This window comes from Phacochoerus africanus, chromosome 9, assembly GCF_016906955.1.
Source record: "Phacochoerus africanus isolate WHEZ1 chromosome 9, ROS_Pafr_v1, whole genome shotgun sequence".
Taxonomy (NCBI): domain Eukaryota; kingdom Metazoa; phylum Chordata; class Mammalia; order Artiodactyla; family Suidae; genus Phacochoerus; species Phacochoerus africanus.
The window spans coordinates 79,645,636-79,661,237 of NC_062552.1; the positions used below are offsets into that span (position 1 = coordinate 79,645,636).

At 47.1% G+C, this 15,602-nt stretch overlaps 3 protein-coding genes across 5 annotated transcripts; 2 read left to right on the forward strand and 1 right to left on the reverse strand.

Moving 5' to 3' along the window:
• Positions 1-67: 67 nt before the first annotated feature.
• PIP4P1 (phosphatidylinositol-4,5-bisphosphate 4-phosphatase 1) lies at positions 68-4,581 on the forward strand. 2 transcript variants are annotated; one of them, XM_047794992.1, is made up of 7 exons: positions 68-478; positions 811-1,001; positions 1,371-1,477; positions 2,465-2,570; positions 2,773-2,825; positions 2,930-3,020; positions 3,745-4,581. In XM_047794992.1, the coding sequence occupies exons 1-7, from the start codon at positions 337-339 to the stop codon at positions 3,886-3,888; spliced, it is 834 nt and encodes a 277-aa protein (XP_047650948.1). In that variant the 5' UTR covers positions 68-336; the 3' UTR covers positions 3,889-4,581. The 2 variants fall into 2 exon arrangements, with proteins under 2 accessions (XP_047650948.1, XP_047650947.1); XM_047794991.1 differs by having other exon boundaries at positions 201-499.
• An 83-nt stretch (positions 4,582-4,664) lies between these two features.
• Positions 4,665-7,165, reverse strand: APEX1 (apurinic/apyrimidinic endodeoxyribonuclease 1). Of its 2 annotated transcripts, none has more exons than XM_047794989.1 (5): positions 7,080-7,165; positions 6,646-6,771; positions 6,246-6,433; positions 5,610-5,802; positions 4,665-5,466 (listed from the first exon to the last, which is right to left on the reverse strand). In XM_047794989.1, the coding sequence occupies exons 2-5, from the start codon at positions 6,701-6,703 to the stop codon at positions 4,949-4,951; spliced, it is 957 nt and encodes a 318-aa protein (XP_047650945.1). In that variant the 5' UTR covers positions 6,704-6,771; positions 7,080-7,165; the 3' UTR covers positions 4,665-4,948. The 2 variants fall into 2 exon arrangements, with proteins under 2 accessions (XP_047650945.1, XP_047650946.1); XM_047794990.1 differs by lacking the exon at positions 7,080-7,165 and adding an exon at positions 6,963-7,069.
• Positions 7,166-7,260: 95 nt separating this feature from the next.
• On the forward strand, positions 7,261-14,817 carry OSGEP (O-sialoglycoprotein endopeptidase). The gene is made up of 11 exons (XM_047794988.1): positions 7,261-7,799; positions 9,456-9,575; positions 9,773-9,948; positions 12,322-12,417; positions 12,554-12,603; positions 12,748-12,826; positions 13,685-13,750; positions 13,874-13,964; positions 14,195-14,270; positions 14,368-14,466; positions 14,619-14,817. The coding sequence occupies exons 1-11, from the start codon at positions 7,685-7,687 to the stop codon at positions 14,656-14,658; spliced, it is 1,008 nt and encodes a 335-aa protein (XP_047650944.1). The 5' UTR covers positions 7,261-7,684; the 3' UTR covers positions 14,659-14,817.
• Positions 14,818-15,602: the final 785 nt, after the last annotated feature.

The window sequence follows — 15,602 nt, forward strand, 5'->3', positions numbered from 1 at the left end:
TTCTCGTCACGTGCAGTTTTTGCTTGCCTAGCTGCTTCCTGAAGGTCATGTGACAGTTGATGTTAGCGCGATGCTGCCCAATGGAAAATAAGAGCTGCCTTCGCCGGACCAGAAATTGGTTTATCTCCGCAAATAACAGCACGGCGGGGGCGGGCATAGCCTATCACGTGCGGCGGGGCGGAGCGGGGCGGGGCAGGCCACTGGTTGCGGGGCGAGCGGGGCGCGCGGCGCGCAGGCGCCCTGGGGACCCGGTAGCGGCGGCGGTGGTGGCTGCGGCTACAGCAGCGGCGAAGGGAGCCAGGTCCCTGGCCGAAGTGGGAGACGGCGGTGGCGGCCATGGCTGCAGATGGAGAGCGATCTCCGCTGCTCTCCGAGCCTATCGATGGTGGCGCCGGCGGCAACGGACTAGTAGGGCCGGGCGGGAGTGGGGCTGGGCCTGGGGGAGGCCTGACCCCCTCCGCACCACCGTACGGAGCGGGTAAACATGCCCCGCCCCAGGGTAAGCCGGGGCGGGTCCGAGGTGTTCCCGGGGGTACTCTACAGAGAGGCGGAGGGGGCGGGTCCGAGGGCGGAGGCGGGGCCCAAGTGCCAGGTGCGGAGCTGTTGCACCTGTGACTGGATGAGGTTTCCTTTCTCCACAATCGCTACCGGACCTTAGGAACCGAAGGGGGTTCTGAGGGATGTGATCGAAGCACTGATTATGAGAATCCCGCTGAGCTTGGTCAGAAGGGTTGAGGACCAGAATGAGTTGCCTTACCTCGTGGGGATGTCTGCAAGTGATGCCAGCCCATCTTTTTACTTCCTCTCCAGCATTTCCCCCGTTCCCCGAGGGACACCCAGCTGTGTTGCCTGGGGAGGACCCACCCCCCTATTCACCTCTGACCAGCCCGGACAGTGGGAGTGCTCCCATGATCACCTGCCGAGTCTGCCAGTCTCTCATCAACGTGGAAGGCAAGATGCATCAGCATGTAGTCAAATGTGGCGTCTGCAATGAAGCCACTGTGAGTTATACATACCTGTGAAATGGGCCCTGTTTCTTGGATCCTCTTTCTGATCCCTTGATTCTAGACCCTGACATTCAGGCGTTAGCCAAGTGCTTTCATGAAACCCAGGTTTCAGTTCCAGGAGTCTCAAACAGCCATTTCCCCAGAAGCCACTCACTAAAGCTAATGTTGGCCATCCCTCACCTTCATACCTATCCTGGATACTTAAGCCTAGTTTTCATTTGCACATCTCATGTTATATGCTTTTCATTTGTCTGTCCTGGCTAAGACTTTATCTCTCTGATCTTTTCTCAGAAGGTGTTTTTGAAAGAACTGGAAGGGATTGGGATTAGAAGTTTGCTTACTGATGTCCCCATTATTCTCTAGCCAATCAAGAATGCACCCCCTGGGAAAAAATATGTTCGTTGCCCCTGCAACTGTCTCCTTATCTGCAAAGTGACTTCCCAGCGGATTGCCTGCCCTCGGCCTTACTGGTGAGAGGCGTAGTTTGGGGAAGGGCATCAGTGGGGAAAATTGGAAAGCCAAAAATGGATGAAAGTTTATAGAGAACATAAAGGTGAGGGAGCCTGGTTTTTATTTAGATGGAGAAAAAGCTAAGGACTGTTGTCCCTCTAGAATGTAGCATCTGAGAGTTCCCTTCGTGGCTCCATGATTAACAAACCTGACTATGGGTTCAATCCCTGGCCTCGCTCAGTAGGTCAAGGATCCAGTGTTGCTGTGAGCTGTGGTGTAGGTCACAGATTCAGCCTGGATTTGGCATGGCTGTGGCTGTGGCAGAGGCCAGCAGCTGCAGCTCTGATTCGACCCCTAGCCTGGGAACTTCAATGTGTTGCAAGTGCAGCCCTAAAAAAGCGGAAAAAAAAAAAAAAAAAGCAATAGTCTGTGGCAGCCATCTTTCTCATCTTTCAATAAAAAGATTGGGATAAAAGTGGTGTACTTCAGGAAGTCAAAGAGTCTCAGAGACTGGGTGAATTATCCTAGGGTTAAAGGGAAGTTAGATACCTCTGAAGTTTAAGTGGTGTTCTTCCTTAAGGGTTCTCTGGGGAAAGGCTGGGGGGGCAAAGTATTTTTTTTTTTTTTTGGTCTCTTTAGGGCCGTACCCACAACATATGGAGGTTCCCAGGCTAGGGGTCTAATCAGAGCTACAGCTGCTGGCCTACGCCAAAGCCACAGCAGTGCCAGATCTGAGCCATGACTGCGATGTACACCACAGCTCATGGCAACGCCTGATCCTTAACCCACTGAGCAAGGCCAGGGATCAAACCCCCGTCCTCATGGATGCTAGTCAGGTTTGTTAACAGCTGAGCCACTATGGGAACTCCGGAGGGTGCAAAGTATCTTAAATGTACAGAGAAGTAGAGCAATATAGAAAGGCAAGGAGTGGGGGATGTGAAGGAGGAACAATGTGGGGATCCTTAAGATTAAAAACTTGTAAAACGTAGTCTTTTTCTCCTGTATAGCAAAAGGATCATCAACCTGGGGCCTGTGCATCCAGGACCTCTGAGTCCAGAACCACAACCTGTGGGTGTCAGGGTCATCTGTGGACATTGCAAGAATACGTTTCTGGTGAGGAGAGGTATTGGGCAGCCCTGGGGGGGCGGGTGTGGTGAGGGGAGTGGTAGTCATGAATATATTACTGAGTTATGATAATCCTGAAAAAGTCTGTTCTATGAGGATCCCTTCCCCACTCACCACTGCCTCAGGGCCCTCTTTGAAGATGGCCCTGCTTCTACTATTAATTGATTTCTCCCTTTTTCTTTCTCCATAGTGGACAGAGTTCACAGACCGAACCTTGGCCCGTTGCCCTCACTGCAGGAAAGTGTGAGTGATTAGAGAGTGGCATGGTTGAGCTGCTGATCCGATGATGTATAGACTAAAAGCTACAGGGCCATTGTAAGCATGCATTTCTATTTGCCTCCCCACAGGTCATCTATTGGGCGCAGATATCCACGAAAGAGATGTATCTGCTGCTTCTTGCTTGGCTTACTCTTGGCAGTCACTGCCACTGGCCTTGCTGTGAGTAACTTTGATCCAGCTTCTTTCATTCTGCAGCCTCATCTCCATAGGCTAAGATTGGGGAAATGGCTACCCTCAAAAAAAGTGAAACAAAAGGGTTTTTGGTTGCTTTGTCTTTTTTTAAATGTGTAGATGAAATTCATAGTCTTCATTGTTACTATAGGAGTAAAAGAGCTATTTTCTTTATGCAGAGGATAGAATAATGGAGATTGAGTTACTATTAGGAAACCCGGCTCAGTTGTCAGACGTGAAGAAAAACTGACTGATGTCTGGGATTGTTTGAGTATATTCCTGCCTACCAGAAGGGAGCTGAACAACTGGGCCTTTTCAAAGGCCCCTAGGAGTACCCGTAGTGGCTCAGTGGTTAACAAACCCGACTAGCACCCATGAGGTTGCTGGTTCGATCCCTGGCCTTGCTCAGTGGGTTAAGGGTCTGGCATTGCCGTGAGCTGTGGTATAGGTTGAAGACGTGGCTTGGATCCCCCATTGCTATGGCTGTGGTGTAGGCTGGCAGCTGCAGCTCCAATTGGACCCCTAGCCTGAGAACCTCCATATGCTGCAAGTACGGCCCTAAAAAGAAAAAAAAAAAAAGGGTTCCTTAAAGGTGGCCACAGTGGGTATTGGAGAGAGACTGAAGCTTGAGTTTTGTATTACTGTTACTAGGGCCTCTGTTAAGTGTCGAGAGATCAACAGTAACCCCATTTTTCTTTTTCTTCATAATCAGTTTGGCACATGGAAACATGCACGGCGATATGGAGGCATCTATGCAGCCTGGGCATTTGTCATCCTGTTGGCTGTGCTGTGTTTGGGCCGGGCCCTCTATTGGGCCTGTATGAAGGTCAGCCACCCTGTCCAGAACTTCTCCTGAGCCCCACGACGACCTACAGACTGTGCCTGTCCCCTCCCTGGTGGGGACAGTGACACTATAAAGGGAGCAGTGGTAAAAGGCTCCCTGGGCTTCTATCGGGGAGCCAAGCAGCTGCCTTTCTTTTCCCTGGGGAGAGGTAGGAAGGAGCCAGGCCTAGGTTTGGAGGAGTAGGTAAGACCACTACTGGCCATCTGCTTCTCTCCAACAGTTGCCGTGTTTAGGGTGAAGTAGGTGAAATGTTGCCCCTAAACCTGGGTCCTAAAAGATGGTTCTTAGCCTTGTCCTTCCTATATGCTCCCTGAGAGCCATTCCTGTCCCTTACACATTCCAGGGCAGGGTGGGGGTGGGTAGCCCTGGGGGGGTCTCCCTCCCTTGTGTGCACCATTAGGACCTTGCTGCTGCTATTGCACTTCACCAGGGGCTGGCTCTGGTCTCAGCACCCTCAGTCTCCTCTCCCCCCATTATGTGTCCTTTGGGGGTGGGGTCAGCCGCTGCTCTGTACAGAACCACAGGAACTGATGTATATAACTATTTAATGTGGGGTATGGTCCCCTGGTCCTGAATTTCCCATTATTCTTCCTTTCAGCCTTACCCCCCAGTTGAAGTATTTAACTGGGCTGGGTAGGGTTGCTCTGTCATGGGAGAGGTTAGGGACTCATCCTGTGCTTGTAAATAAATAAGGTCATGACTGTCTTTTTCCAGTTGTTAAATCTGTGTGTATGAAAACATGAAGGGAATTTGTAGCCCCACAAAGGGGTAGAATACAAAGACAGCAATGCTGAAACTATGGCTCTTTATTTTCACATGGGCATTTCAAAGGAACTCATCAGTAGTTTTTAATATTAAAAAAAAAAAAAAAGACATCCCAACACACACAAAAATCCTTGGGCTTAAAGGAAACCTACATCTGTTACTAGAAGCCTGGTTAAAAGCTGCAGTTGAGAAGGAAAATACAGTGCAGATTTCTCTAGAGAGCAGTTTTTAAAGAAGTTTGGGCGTAAGAAGTTTAAAGCTAGTTTGATTGGCTTATATCCCAGGCTCAAACTGATTTGGGGAAAGGTCACAGTGCTAGGTATAGAGTAATGGGACAGTGGTCACTACCCAGAGCCTTGGAACGGATCTTGCTGTCACACAATGCAGGCAACAGAGAGTGAGACAACAAAAAATAATCAAGCCGCCATCCAACATTTTTAGATCGCGCATTCATCATGTAGGTCCAAAAGGTGTAGGCATACGCCGTGTTTGGGTAGAGGTGCCGGAAACTGTCAGCCAGTGGCACAGCCTGCAGCAATTCCCCAAAGCCTTGACGCTCCTGTGGAGTGAAGCCAGCATTCTTTTTGTTTCCCTTTGGGTTGCGAAGGTCAATTTCTTCATGAGCCACATTAAGGTCCCCACAGAGCACAAGGGGCTTGTGGGAGGCCAGACCCTTCAGGAATTTGCGAAAGGCTTCATCCCAGCGCTGGCGGTACTCCAGGCGTACCAGACCTCGGCCTGCATTGGGTACATAGGCTGTCACCAGCACAAATGCATCAAATTCAGCCACAATCACTCGGCCTTCCTGATCATGTTCCTCCTCACCTACAGAGATGATAAAACAATTAGCAAAAAAGGAGCTTAAAAAAAGGCACAGCAGAGAACAAAGGAATGAAGAACTGGGGCTGGAAAGGATACAAACAATTGGTTTAGAAGAGCTTGGGCTTTAGAAATCAACAAGGTCTCACCAATGCCATAGGAGACTTTGAGTGGGCACTGGCGGGAGAGCAGGCCCACACCACTGTACCCTTCCTTGTCAGAAGGAGCTGACCAGTACTGATGGGGTAGTCCAGACAGCTCTTGAAGTTCAGCTGGCAGTTTGTTCTCTGAACATTTGGTCTCTTGGAGGCACAGGATATCTGGGGCTTCTTCCTTTACCCACTGTGAGCAAAATGAAAGGTATTATCAATTCAGAAGATTTACTGAAGAATCTGTGCTAAGTACTAGAGGTACACAGGTAAGACACAGTCTCTGTATAAGGAATTTAAGTCACAATATTTAAACAGTTATTAACTGCATAAGTGGCAGGGAGGCAAGAAAGTGTTATATACAACACTGAAAAGTTTGTTTTTTTCCCTTATAGGCACTGGAGAGCTAGCTGAGGTTTTCTAAGCCTTAGTTATGGAAGAGATGACATTAAGACAATGACAGTAGAACTGTCCTAATGACATTTAAGAAATATAAGTAGTATGACTTGGTGAAAACCTTGTACCTCTCCCATAAGAAAACTACCGACAGAATTAAACCTAAGTGCTGGGGACAGAAATAGGAGAAGGTAATTAAACCCCAAAATCGGCTTCTACCCTTCCCTTCATTCCACTTACATCTAAACCTTTTTTCTTAATCCAAGCTCGAAGCCCATCCACATTCCAGGAGCAGATTTTGAGTGTGGCTGATTTGCCACTGGGTGAGGTTTTCTGATCTGGGGGGTCCTCATACAGGACTGCCCCCTCACCTGCTGACTCTTTTTCGGTTTTCTTTGCTCCCGCCTTACTCTTCTTGGCTTCTGGCTCTATAAAATAAGTAATACATGGTGATAAACGTTGGCGGTATTTTAACTTTGATCCGGAGTTAAATATACAGTTACTGAGAACCTGCAGTTGCCGCGACTTCTTCACAAACTTCAAAAATGAATCAAATGGTCTGTACTTCCCGTTCATCAAGGGAATTACGGAGATCTCCACCGCCGCTTAAACGAAGAGGGGGCCCATTTCACTCTCTTACCAGACTTGGGCTCATCCCCGTCTTCTGCCACCGCGGCTTTTTTCCCACGTTTCGGCATCACTGTAATAAACGCCCTTCTGTAGCAGTTCCACGTCGCCCACCGAAGCAGTGTTTCTACCGCGTTGCCTACAGACGCAAAAAAGTCGTGAAACCTGCTAGGGCTGGGGAAAGACTCTTCTCTAGAGCGCCCCCGCACCAGGTCCCGCCCTTCAAACCACGTTATCTCCGAATTCTTTCCCCGCCTCCATGCAATGTCCGCCTTTCGGCCCCTCACCCTCAAGACTAGATCATTTCATACTGCCTTGTACCCTCCTTACGATATTGGGCCTCAGGACAATCCAGGGACTTAATTAAGAATCCTGACTCAGGCTTGCCGATCAGACGTCCAGGGAAGCCCCTATGATGGGTAAAAGAAGAGCACCTCTGTAACTGACCTGCTTGAGTCCAGTCAAGCTCCTCCTCACCCTAGCACAAAGAATGGAACACGCTGTGTCCCCACGTGGTAACTGGTGTGGTCACGTGATCTGAGATGCGTGTCTGGAGGCGAAGGAAGGCGTATGATTGGTTTGTTGGTGCCACGTGCCCGAAAGCTCAGCCTTGCCTCAGTTCTCTGTGTCTCCAGGGCACTGAGGGCCCCAGCTCTCCGTTCTCGGGCTGTTTATCGATGTGCCAGATTCTTGACTCCTACTGCCGCCCCGACCGGAGATCCCAAAGCTGTGCAGGAGGGAACAAAATCAGTGGAGAAGGCTGGGTTGGACCATGGGAGAGAGGCAGAGAAGCAGATAGGAATTTAACGAGCAGATGCCGGCTCAAGGTCCCTGGCAATTAAGAGAACAGGCCCTCAAGGGGGTCTTGACGCGAGGGGCGGGCCCGCGCGCTAAACGCGGGACTTGTTTGGTGTCCTGGTGCGCGGTTGGTAGCCGCGAGCTCGTTTTCTTCCTTTGAGACCTGGTTTCTGCATTCCAGCACGGATTGGTGAAGGCTCTCCGGCTCCAGTAGTAGCTAGGAACCCTGCCGGCGTTTCCTCCCAGGCTCGGCCATGCCGGCGGTGTTGGGTTTTGAAGGCAGCGCCAACAAGATTGGCGTGGGAGTGGTGCGGGATGGCACCGTGCTGGCGAACCCTCGGCGCACTTACGTCACGCCTCCGGGTACAGGTACGCTAGTAGGAAACTTGTCATTTGCGGCGAGCTTCTCCGTCACCGTCCATCTTCCTGAACGTTAGTGAAGCAGGGCGTGGAGCGCATTGTCCCCTCAATTTTTGATCCGACTCTGAGATTGTGTGACAGTATTAGCATTACAAGGCTGATGGTTTGAGGAGTCACAGACGCTTGGATCTGGATCTTCTGAGTTCGTTCAGCCTTTATTGAGCACCTTTTATGTGCCAGTTGTGAACTGGCTGCTGAATACAAAAATAGATGTATAATCCTGCTGTGGAGCTGGACATAAAAGCAGAACTTACACTACGGTGTAATAAACAGTATAACGTAGATGCAATCAAAATATTGTAGAATGAGAAATAATGTAAAGATTCCCAGCTTAAGTACCAGAACTGGCTTGCATTTCAATATTCAGTCTTTGGTTTTGGACTTCTTTTCCTTATTCTTAAAAGGGAATGATAATATGTTTCTTTGTGTACTTGAGAATTAAAACACCAGACACATTACCACTTTTAACTTTTTTTTCTTTCCTTTTTTTTGCCTTTTCTGGGGCCGCTTCCGTGGCATATGGAGGTTCCCAGGCTAGGGGTCCAATCGGAGCTGTTGCTGCCGGCCTATGCGAGAGCCACAGCAAGGCGGGATCCCAGCCAGGTCTGCAGCCTACACCACTGCTCATTGCAACGCCGGATCCTTAACCCACTGAGCAAGGCCGGGGAACCCGCAACCTCATGGTTCCTAGTGGGATTCTTAACCACTGAGCCAGGATGGGAACTCCCCATTACCACTTTTAGAAATGTTATTTGTAAGTTATGTTGTGTCTTGCATAACCTCCCCCCAAACACCTGCATACATGGGAGGTTTGCATATACCTGAAAAGTCTCTCTGAAAGTCGGGTGATGTTGTGACAGATTGCTTATTTGAAATATATATGTATGTTTTTGTTTGTTTTTTGTTTTTTGGTCTTTTCTAGGGCCGCTTCCTGCAGCATATGGAAGTTCCCAGGCTAGGGGTCCAATTGGAGCTGCATCCACCGGCCTATGCCAGAGCTACAGCAATGCAGGATCCAAGCCACATCTGCGACCTACACCACAGCTCACGGCAACACCGGATCCTTAACCCACTCAGCAAGGCCAGGGATCAAACCCAAGACCTCATGGTTCCTAGTCAGATCGTTAACCACTGCGCCACGGTGGGAACTCCAAATATATACGTGTGTTTAACACTCACTCTTCTAGGCATTTTGGCACCAAGTGTACAAAAATAAAGTAGCTAGTGCTTTGAGATAATTGTGGTTAAACTGGGAAAATTACGAATAATAGTAATGCTGTGATTACTATGTTACATGTAGTGTGTTAATACAGTGATGTGATCATGCACAGGCTTGTAGGGTCACAAGATCACCAAAACATATGAGGTAGGCATCACTTGAATTGAGTACTAAAGGCTAAGTAGGAGTTGGGTATGAAGGAGGGCATTTCTGAGAGCTATAAGTCTAGCTGAACAGGCTGGAAAAACTATCTGAAAACATAGAAGACAGGATACTTGAGGAAAGTGAAAGAGACTCTTCCTACCCTACTAAAATGTCTGTTTTTGACTTCTACCTACCTTTCTGTAGAAGGACCCCATGATTTCTGACTTATGTCCATCTTCTAGGATTCCTTCCAGGTGATACTGCCAGGCACCACAGAGCTGTTATCCTGGACCTGCTGCAGGAGGCACTAACAGAGGCTGGATTAACTTCACAAGATATTGATTGCATTGCGTATACTAAAGGTATGGCTGGGAGAGTGGTCAACAAAAGAAGGATATACCTGGAGCCTAGCATGGTCAAAATAGGCTGCAGCCTCTATTACTGCCACCATCTCTGCTACTGCCACCACCCCACCCCACCTCTCACACCTCCTTCTTTCCTCCCAATTCTGTTTATCCTGATCCCTATTGGATTCTAACTCCCATTTTTATCTCCCTAGGTCCTGGTATGGGTGCCCCATTGGTTTCTGTGGCTGTTGTGGCTCGTACTATTGCCCAGTTGTGGAATAAGCCATTGGTGGGTGTTAACCATTGCATAGGCCACATTGAGATGGGCCGCCTCATCACTGGAGCCACCAGCCCAACTGTGCTGTATGTCAGTGGAGGAAATACACAGGTATTTAGAGTACTTCATTATTCCTTCTTTTTTTTTTTCTTTAGAGGTTTTTGGTTATTTTTAAAGATTGAAATGAAACACGTCTAAAACCACGTGTTGTAGAAAGGTTCTGGAAGAACCTTTTGTTCTGGCTGGTCTTGTGTCTTTCCTCAGACTTAACCTTGGCGTCTTGTTGGGCCATGCATTTAAGAGCAGGGTCTCTGAAGACATCATTGTACACAATAGGTTTTCCAAGGGAGTATCCACAGAAGACCTGGTGGAGATGAGTTGATTATAGTTATGAACTCTCACAAAAGACTTTATCTTTGATCTCTTGGTGATTTTCTTCTTGTCTGTGGTGGATATCACTTTGTAAGGATAGCAGTCAGTTACAACCACCGGAGCATGGCTGTAGGGTTAGTCTGAGATGCTATCATCAGTATTTTCATGATGTCCAGCCAGGAGCAGCACCCCCTTCCCAGGTTTTGTGACAGCAACCACTCAGGACTACAGCACAAAAGCTCCACCATTCCTTCTTAATTTCTAAGGCACTGTATGTACCAACAACTTTCACATTCTACCTGAGTGATGGGAACCGCAGCAGCAAAGCTGGGCTCATCTGAATCTAAAATGTGATACACTAGAAAACCCACAGCAGAGTTTGTAATACTTCATATTTGGGCATTGTGATTAGAATATTAGCTGACTTTTATGTGTATGGTTATGTAGAGATGAGTAATTTCCAATTTAGAAAAGGAGAGAACGGTAAGGATGGAAGTATTTAAAATAATGAAAGAGTTTTCATTATTTTGAAGCTTTTTTTCCTATAAACCTTAGCAATTAAAACTAAGGGGCACTATCCCATATGTTTCTTTATGATAACTGCATGTTTGTTTTATTAGTTACTGGTGGTAAGCATATAGGAATTTTTACTCTAAGCATGTGAAAATAGAAATAATGTTAAAAAACATTGTATGAATGTTAGAAGATATTTTAAGTTTATAGGTGAGTCCAGAGTTGTTTGGGATACCCCACAAGATCTTTTTGGGATTGGAGAATTCTAGCCTTCTTTTTCCACATAACACCTGATGAGATTATTGCCGGAAATGGTCATTGTCCCCAGCTTATGAAAGGGTTATGTTCTGAAACTTCACTTTGTGAAGTAGTTATCAGAGATAGAGCATACATTCCCATGAAAATGATTTGGGAACTTTAACGAGTAGAAGGCAAGTAACTGGTTGAGGCCTGAAGGATGTCATACAAGGTTAGGGACTTGGGGTGTGGAAAGTACAATGGAAGCTTACAGGAGTTAATAGAGGGAGTAGTGATGGAGTTTTCTTTTCCTCTTCCCTTTTGAAGCCTGCTTTGTTATAAAAAAACGGATGATTGGGTTGGGAGGAGTGGATGACAGAAACAGAAAGGCAGAATTTTTTTCTTTCTCTGTTTGTCACCAGCCTTTGACAATAGGGTAAAATCTATATCAGAATGGAAGAAAAATCTGTAGCAGCACCAGAAGGGGAAAGAGACTTATCCTTAGGAAGTGCTGACTCTCAGAAGTACAGACATTTATATCAGTGGGTGGTAAATACTCTTTCTGTTAGAAGTTGGTCACATATGAAGAATGGTCATAAACTGACTGCCAGTGCTGAGTTGGGTGGGCCATTAGTCTGAACCAATATGGGATTTGGGTTTTTTTGTTTGTTTTTGTTTGTTTGTTTTTTGTCTTTTTGCATTTTCTGGGGTTGAACCTACAGCATATATGGAGGTTCCCAGGCTAAGGGTTTAATCAGAGCTGTAGCCACCGGCCTGCACCAGAGCCATAGCAATGTAGGATCCGAGCCACATCTGTGACCTACACCACAGCTCACAGCAATGCCAGATCCTTAACCCACTGAGCAGCCTCGCAACTTCATGGTTCCTAGTCAGATGCGTTAACTACTGAGCTACAATGGGAACTCTTTTTTTTTTTTTTTAACTCTACCTCTTGTTCCCTAATACCACTGCCCTAGTAGAATAATGTAGAACTTTATTCTACATTATTCCCGCCTCCAAGAAGGAAAGCCTGTTCTCTAGTCCACACTGTCTAGCCTGCTTTTAAAAGACTTATCAGGAACCTCCAAGCTAGAAAAGTGTGTCTAAAGTGACAGCTTGCTTCTGCCCTGACCTGGACTACCTTCTGTAGGTTAGGAATCTGCTCTGGGAATCTTTGTAGTATATAGGCTTCTCAGATCTAAGAGCTAGAAAAAAGTACCATCAAGGGTTTAGGAAAGTACTTTTTTCCTTTGCTTATTGGAAGCTCTAGTGTCCATGTTGATCCTCTGCTATGTTCTTCCCCAAAGCCAAATACTCCTCTTTACAGACTTGAGGTTTCATGGACATCCTCATCACCCTTAGGTGATTGCATATTCAGAACATCGTTACCGCATCTTTGGGGAAACCATCGATATTGCTGTGGGTAATTGTCTGGATCGTTTTGCTCGAGTCCTGAAGGTGAGCCATTGGAGTTACCGAGAACATAAGATGTGAATGAATTTCTGGGGAGCCAGGGAAGAGGCGGGAGAAAGTAGTAAACCAGCTTCTTACGATTCCTAGATATCTTACTTCCTCCTGTTTTTCCTTGTGCTAGATTTCCAATGACCCAAGTCCAGGCTACAACATTGAACAAATGGCAAAGCGGTAAGGGGAATAAGGTAGAAGGAGGCTGACTGGCGGGGTGTCACGGATTTCCCTGTTATGTATTAACGAGGTTTGGGAGGGCTTTGGAGGGCAAGCAGCCAGCTGACTATAGGCTTAGTGCCTCATATACTCACTCCCACTTAGAGGCAAGAAGCTAGTTGAGCTGCCATACACTGTAAAGGGCATGGACGTCTCATTCTCGGGGATCTTGTCTTTCATTGAGGTGAGTGTGGGAGAGGTGAGGAGATGCGCACTGTGATGCTTTTTAACGAAACGTATGTGTTTTGCTCACCATTGTATTTTCTGCATATAGCATGGTGCTGACCCATGTTAGATCCTGAATAAATTCAGGTAGCAAATATTTATTGAACATATTCTGTGTGCCAGGCACTGTTTGAGGCAGTGGTGGTACAAGATAAAGCAAAAATCTCTGCTTGCTTGGAGCTTGCATTCTTGTGGTGGGGAGATAAACAAAAACAAAAATGAATGAAAGAAAGAAAGGGGGAATATAATAGTATAAAAAGGGTCAAGTGGTGACAGGTGCTGTGGAGAGAAAATAACCAAGGTTGGTGGGGGAGTTGCCAGAGCAGACATTCATAATTATTGACTCTAGAAAGAATGTTGCTGGTTTTATAGCTCAGTGCCAGTGAAGGGCAAGGTGTCTTATGGGATGTACTAGTAAGTGGAGTTGTGGTGGAACACAGTGATCCTCCAAGTGCACTGTTTTTTTGGTTTTTTTTTTTTTTTTTTTTAGCATTTTAGGGCCACACCTGTGGCATATGGAAGTTCCCAGGCTAGGGGTCAAATCAGAGCTATAGCTCCTGGCCTGTGCCACAGCCACAGCAACTTGGGATCCAAGCTGTGTCTTCAACCTGCACCATAGCTTACGGCAACAATGGATCCCCACCCCCCTGAGTGAGGCCAGGGATCGAAGCCAAATCCTCATGGATACTAGTTGGCTTCATTTCTACTGCACCATGATGTACACTAATACGCACTCCCCAAGTGCACTAATTTTTTGCTCCCATGTCATCCCAAAACCAATGTTCATTGTTTTATCTGTTTTCCCCTTTAACTATAGGATGTAGCCCAGCGGATGCTGGCCACAGGCGAGTGTACTCCTGAGGATCTATGTTTCTCCTTGCAGGTAATGGAGTAAAACACTGGGACAGAAAGTTGGAGCTGGAGAAGCTCTTTTGTAGTAGACAGAACTAAGCCGAGATCACCTCTGATGTTTCCACCTTGTCTGCCCCCCCCCCCTCCCCCCCAGGAAACTGTGTTTGCAATGCTGGTAGAGATCACAGAGCGGGCCATGGCACATTGCGGTTCCCAGGAGGCCCTCATCGTAGGAGGAGTGGGTTGTATGTATCCTTGAACTGTGCTCTTTCCTATTTTGGGGCACGTGCATCTTCTTCCTGATATTCTAAATCCTTAAAAGTTTGGAGAAATTACTAGTTCTGTCTCTTCTATGCGTCCCAGCCTTTCCTCCTAGAACCCCTACTTCATTTTCCTAAGTCAGTGCACATGAAGTGTATGGCTAAACTGGAGAAATGGCTGAAACTAAGCTAACCCTACCCCTGCCTCTTTGTAGGTAATATTAGGTTACAGGAAATGATGGAGACAATGTGCCAGGAACGCGGAGCCCGGCTTTTTGCCACAGATGAGAGGTAAAGGCTCTTTCCCTTTCTTTCTTTTTTTCCTCCAGTTACTGTGATTTTTCCACCCTTAGATCATGAATATCATACCTTTTTTTTTCTGTCCCAGATTCTGCATTGACAATGGAGCCATGATAGCCCAGGCTGGCTGGGAGATGTTTCAGGCTGGACATAGGACCCCCCTCAGTGAATCTGGAGTCACACAGAGGTGAGTGACCCCTTTCAGGAGGTAGACAGGATTGTATGGGAAGCAGGCCAGAGTCATTATTAGCAGGGAAGAGGATTCAGAATCATGAGGTCAGAGAAGAGTATGAGGTGCTAAGGATAACTGTCCACCAAGTTTTTCCCATTTTTTCACAGGTATCGGACAGATGAAGTAGAAGTGACCTGGAGGGACTGACAAGGTGAACAGGATCAAGTAGATAGCGCCCTAAGTGGAGCCCCAGGGACCCTGGGCCTTAACCTCATCCTGACATAAGACCCTAGCAAGACTGTGGACGCCCCTCTCCCATCATTTGAACCTCAAGATGACTCTGTAATAAAAATATTTTTGGTTTTATGTGTTAGTGATCGACTTGTGTTGAGGAACATAGTTGGCACTGGATAAATTCTTGTTAATGGGGTGGTGAGTAAGGAGGCAGGGGTTAGAGGAGCATCCTGGCTGACCATGCAGGTAGCCTTGGGATCTGCAGCTCTGGAACCCATGCACTTCCATCATCAGGTTTGAGGGGGTCCCAGGTACACATTCCTCCATGTCACAACCACCAGAACTAATCTCTTCATGCCCTTTCTCTTGTTTTTATGTCAGTCACCAAAGAAGTCACAAACCACCAAGTCACCTTTCATCTTTCAAACACTAATAACCATTGCTTTCCATTCCCTTTTTTTGTCTTCACCTACCTCTGTCTTAACTCCTGAAATTCTGTTTTAATTTTTTTTTTTTTTTGGTCTTTTGTCCTTTTAGGGCCACACCCTTGGCATATGGAGATTTCCAGGCTAGGGTTCTAATCAGAGCTCTTGCTGTGGGCCTGTGCCAGAGCCACAGCAATGTCAGATCCAAGCCGTGCCTGCAGCCTACGCCATAGCTCCCGGCAACACCGGATCCTTTAACTCACTGAGCGAGGCCGGGGATGGAACCTGCAACCTCATGGTTCCTAGTTGGATTCGTTTCCACTGTGCCAAGATGGGAACTCCAGTAACTATCATAAATCTTGATGATTTGAATATCTAGGTAGATGACCTTTGTAACACTGGTCTCAGTTCTTTATTCCTTCAGTGATCTTGTCCTCCATCCCTATATCAACCACTCATTCCCTTGGTCATGTCTAGACTTGCACCTTCTCC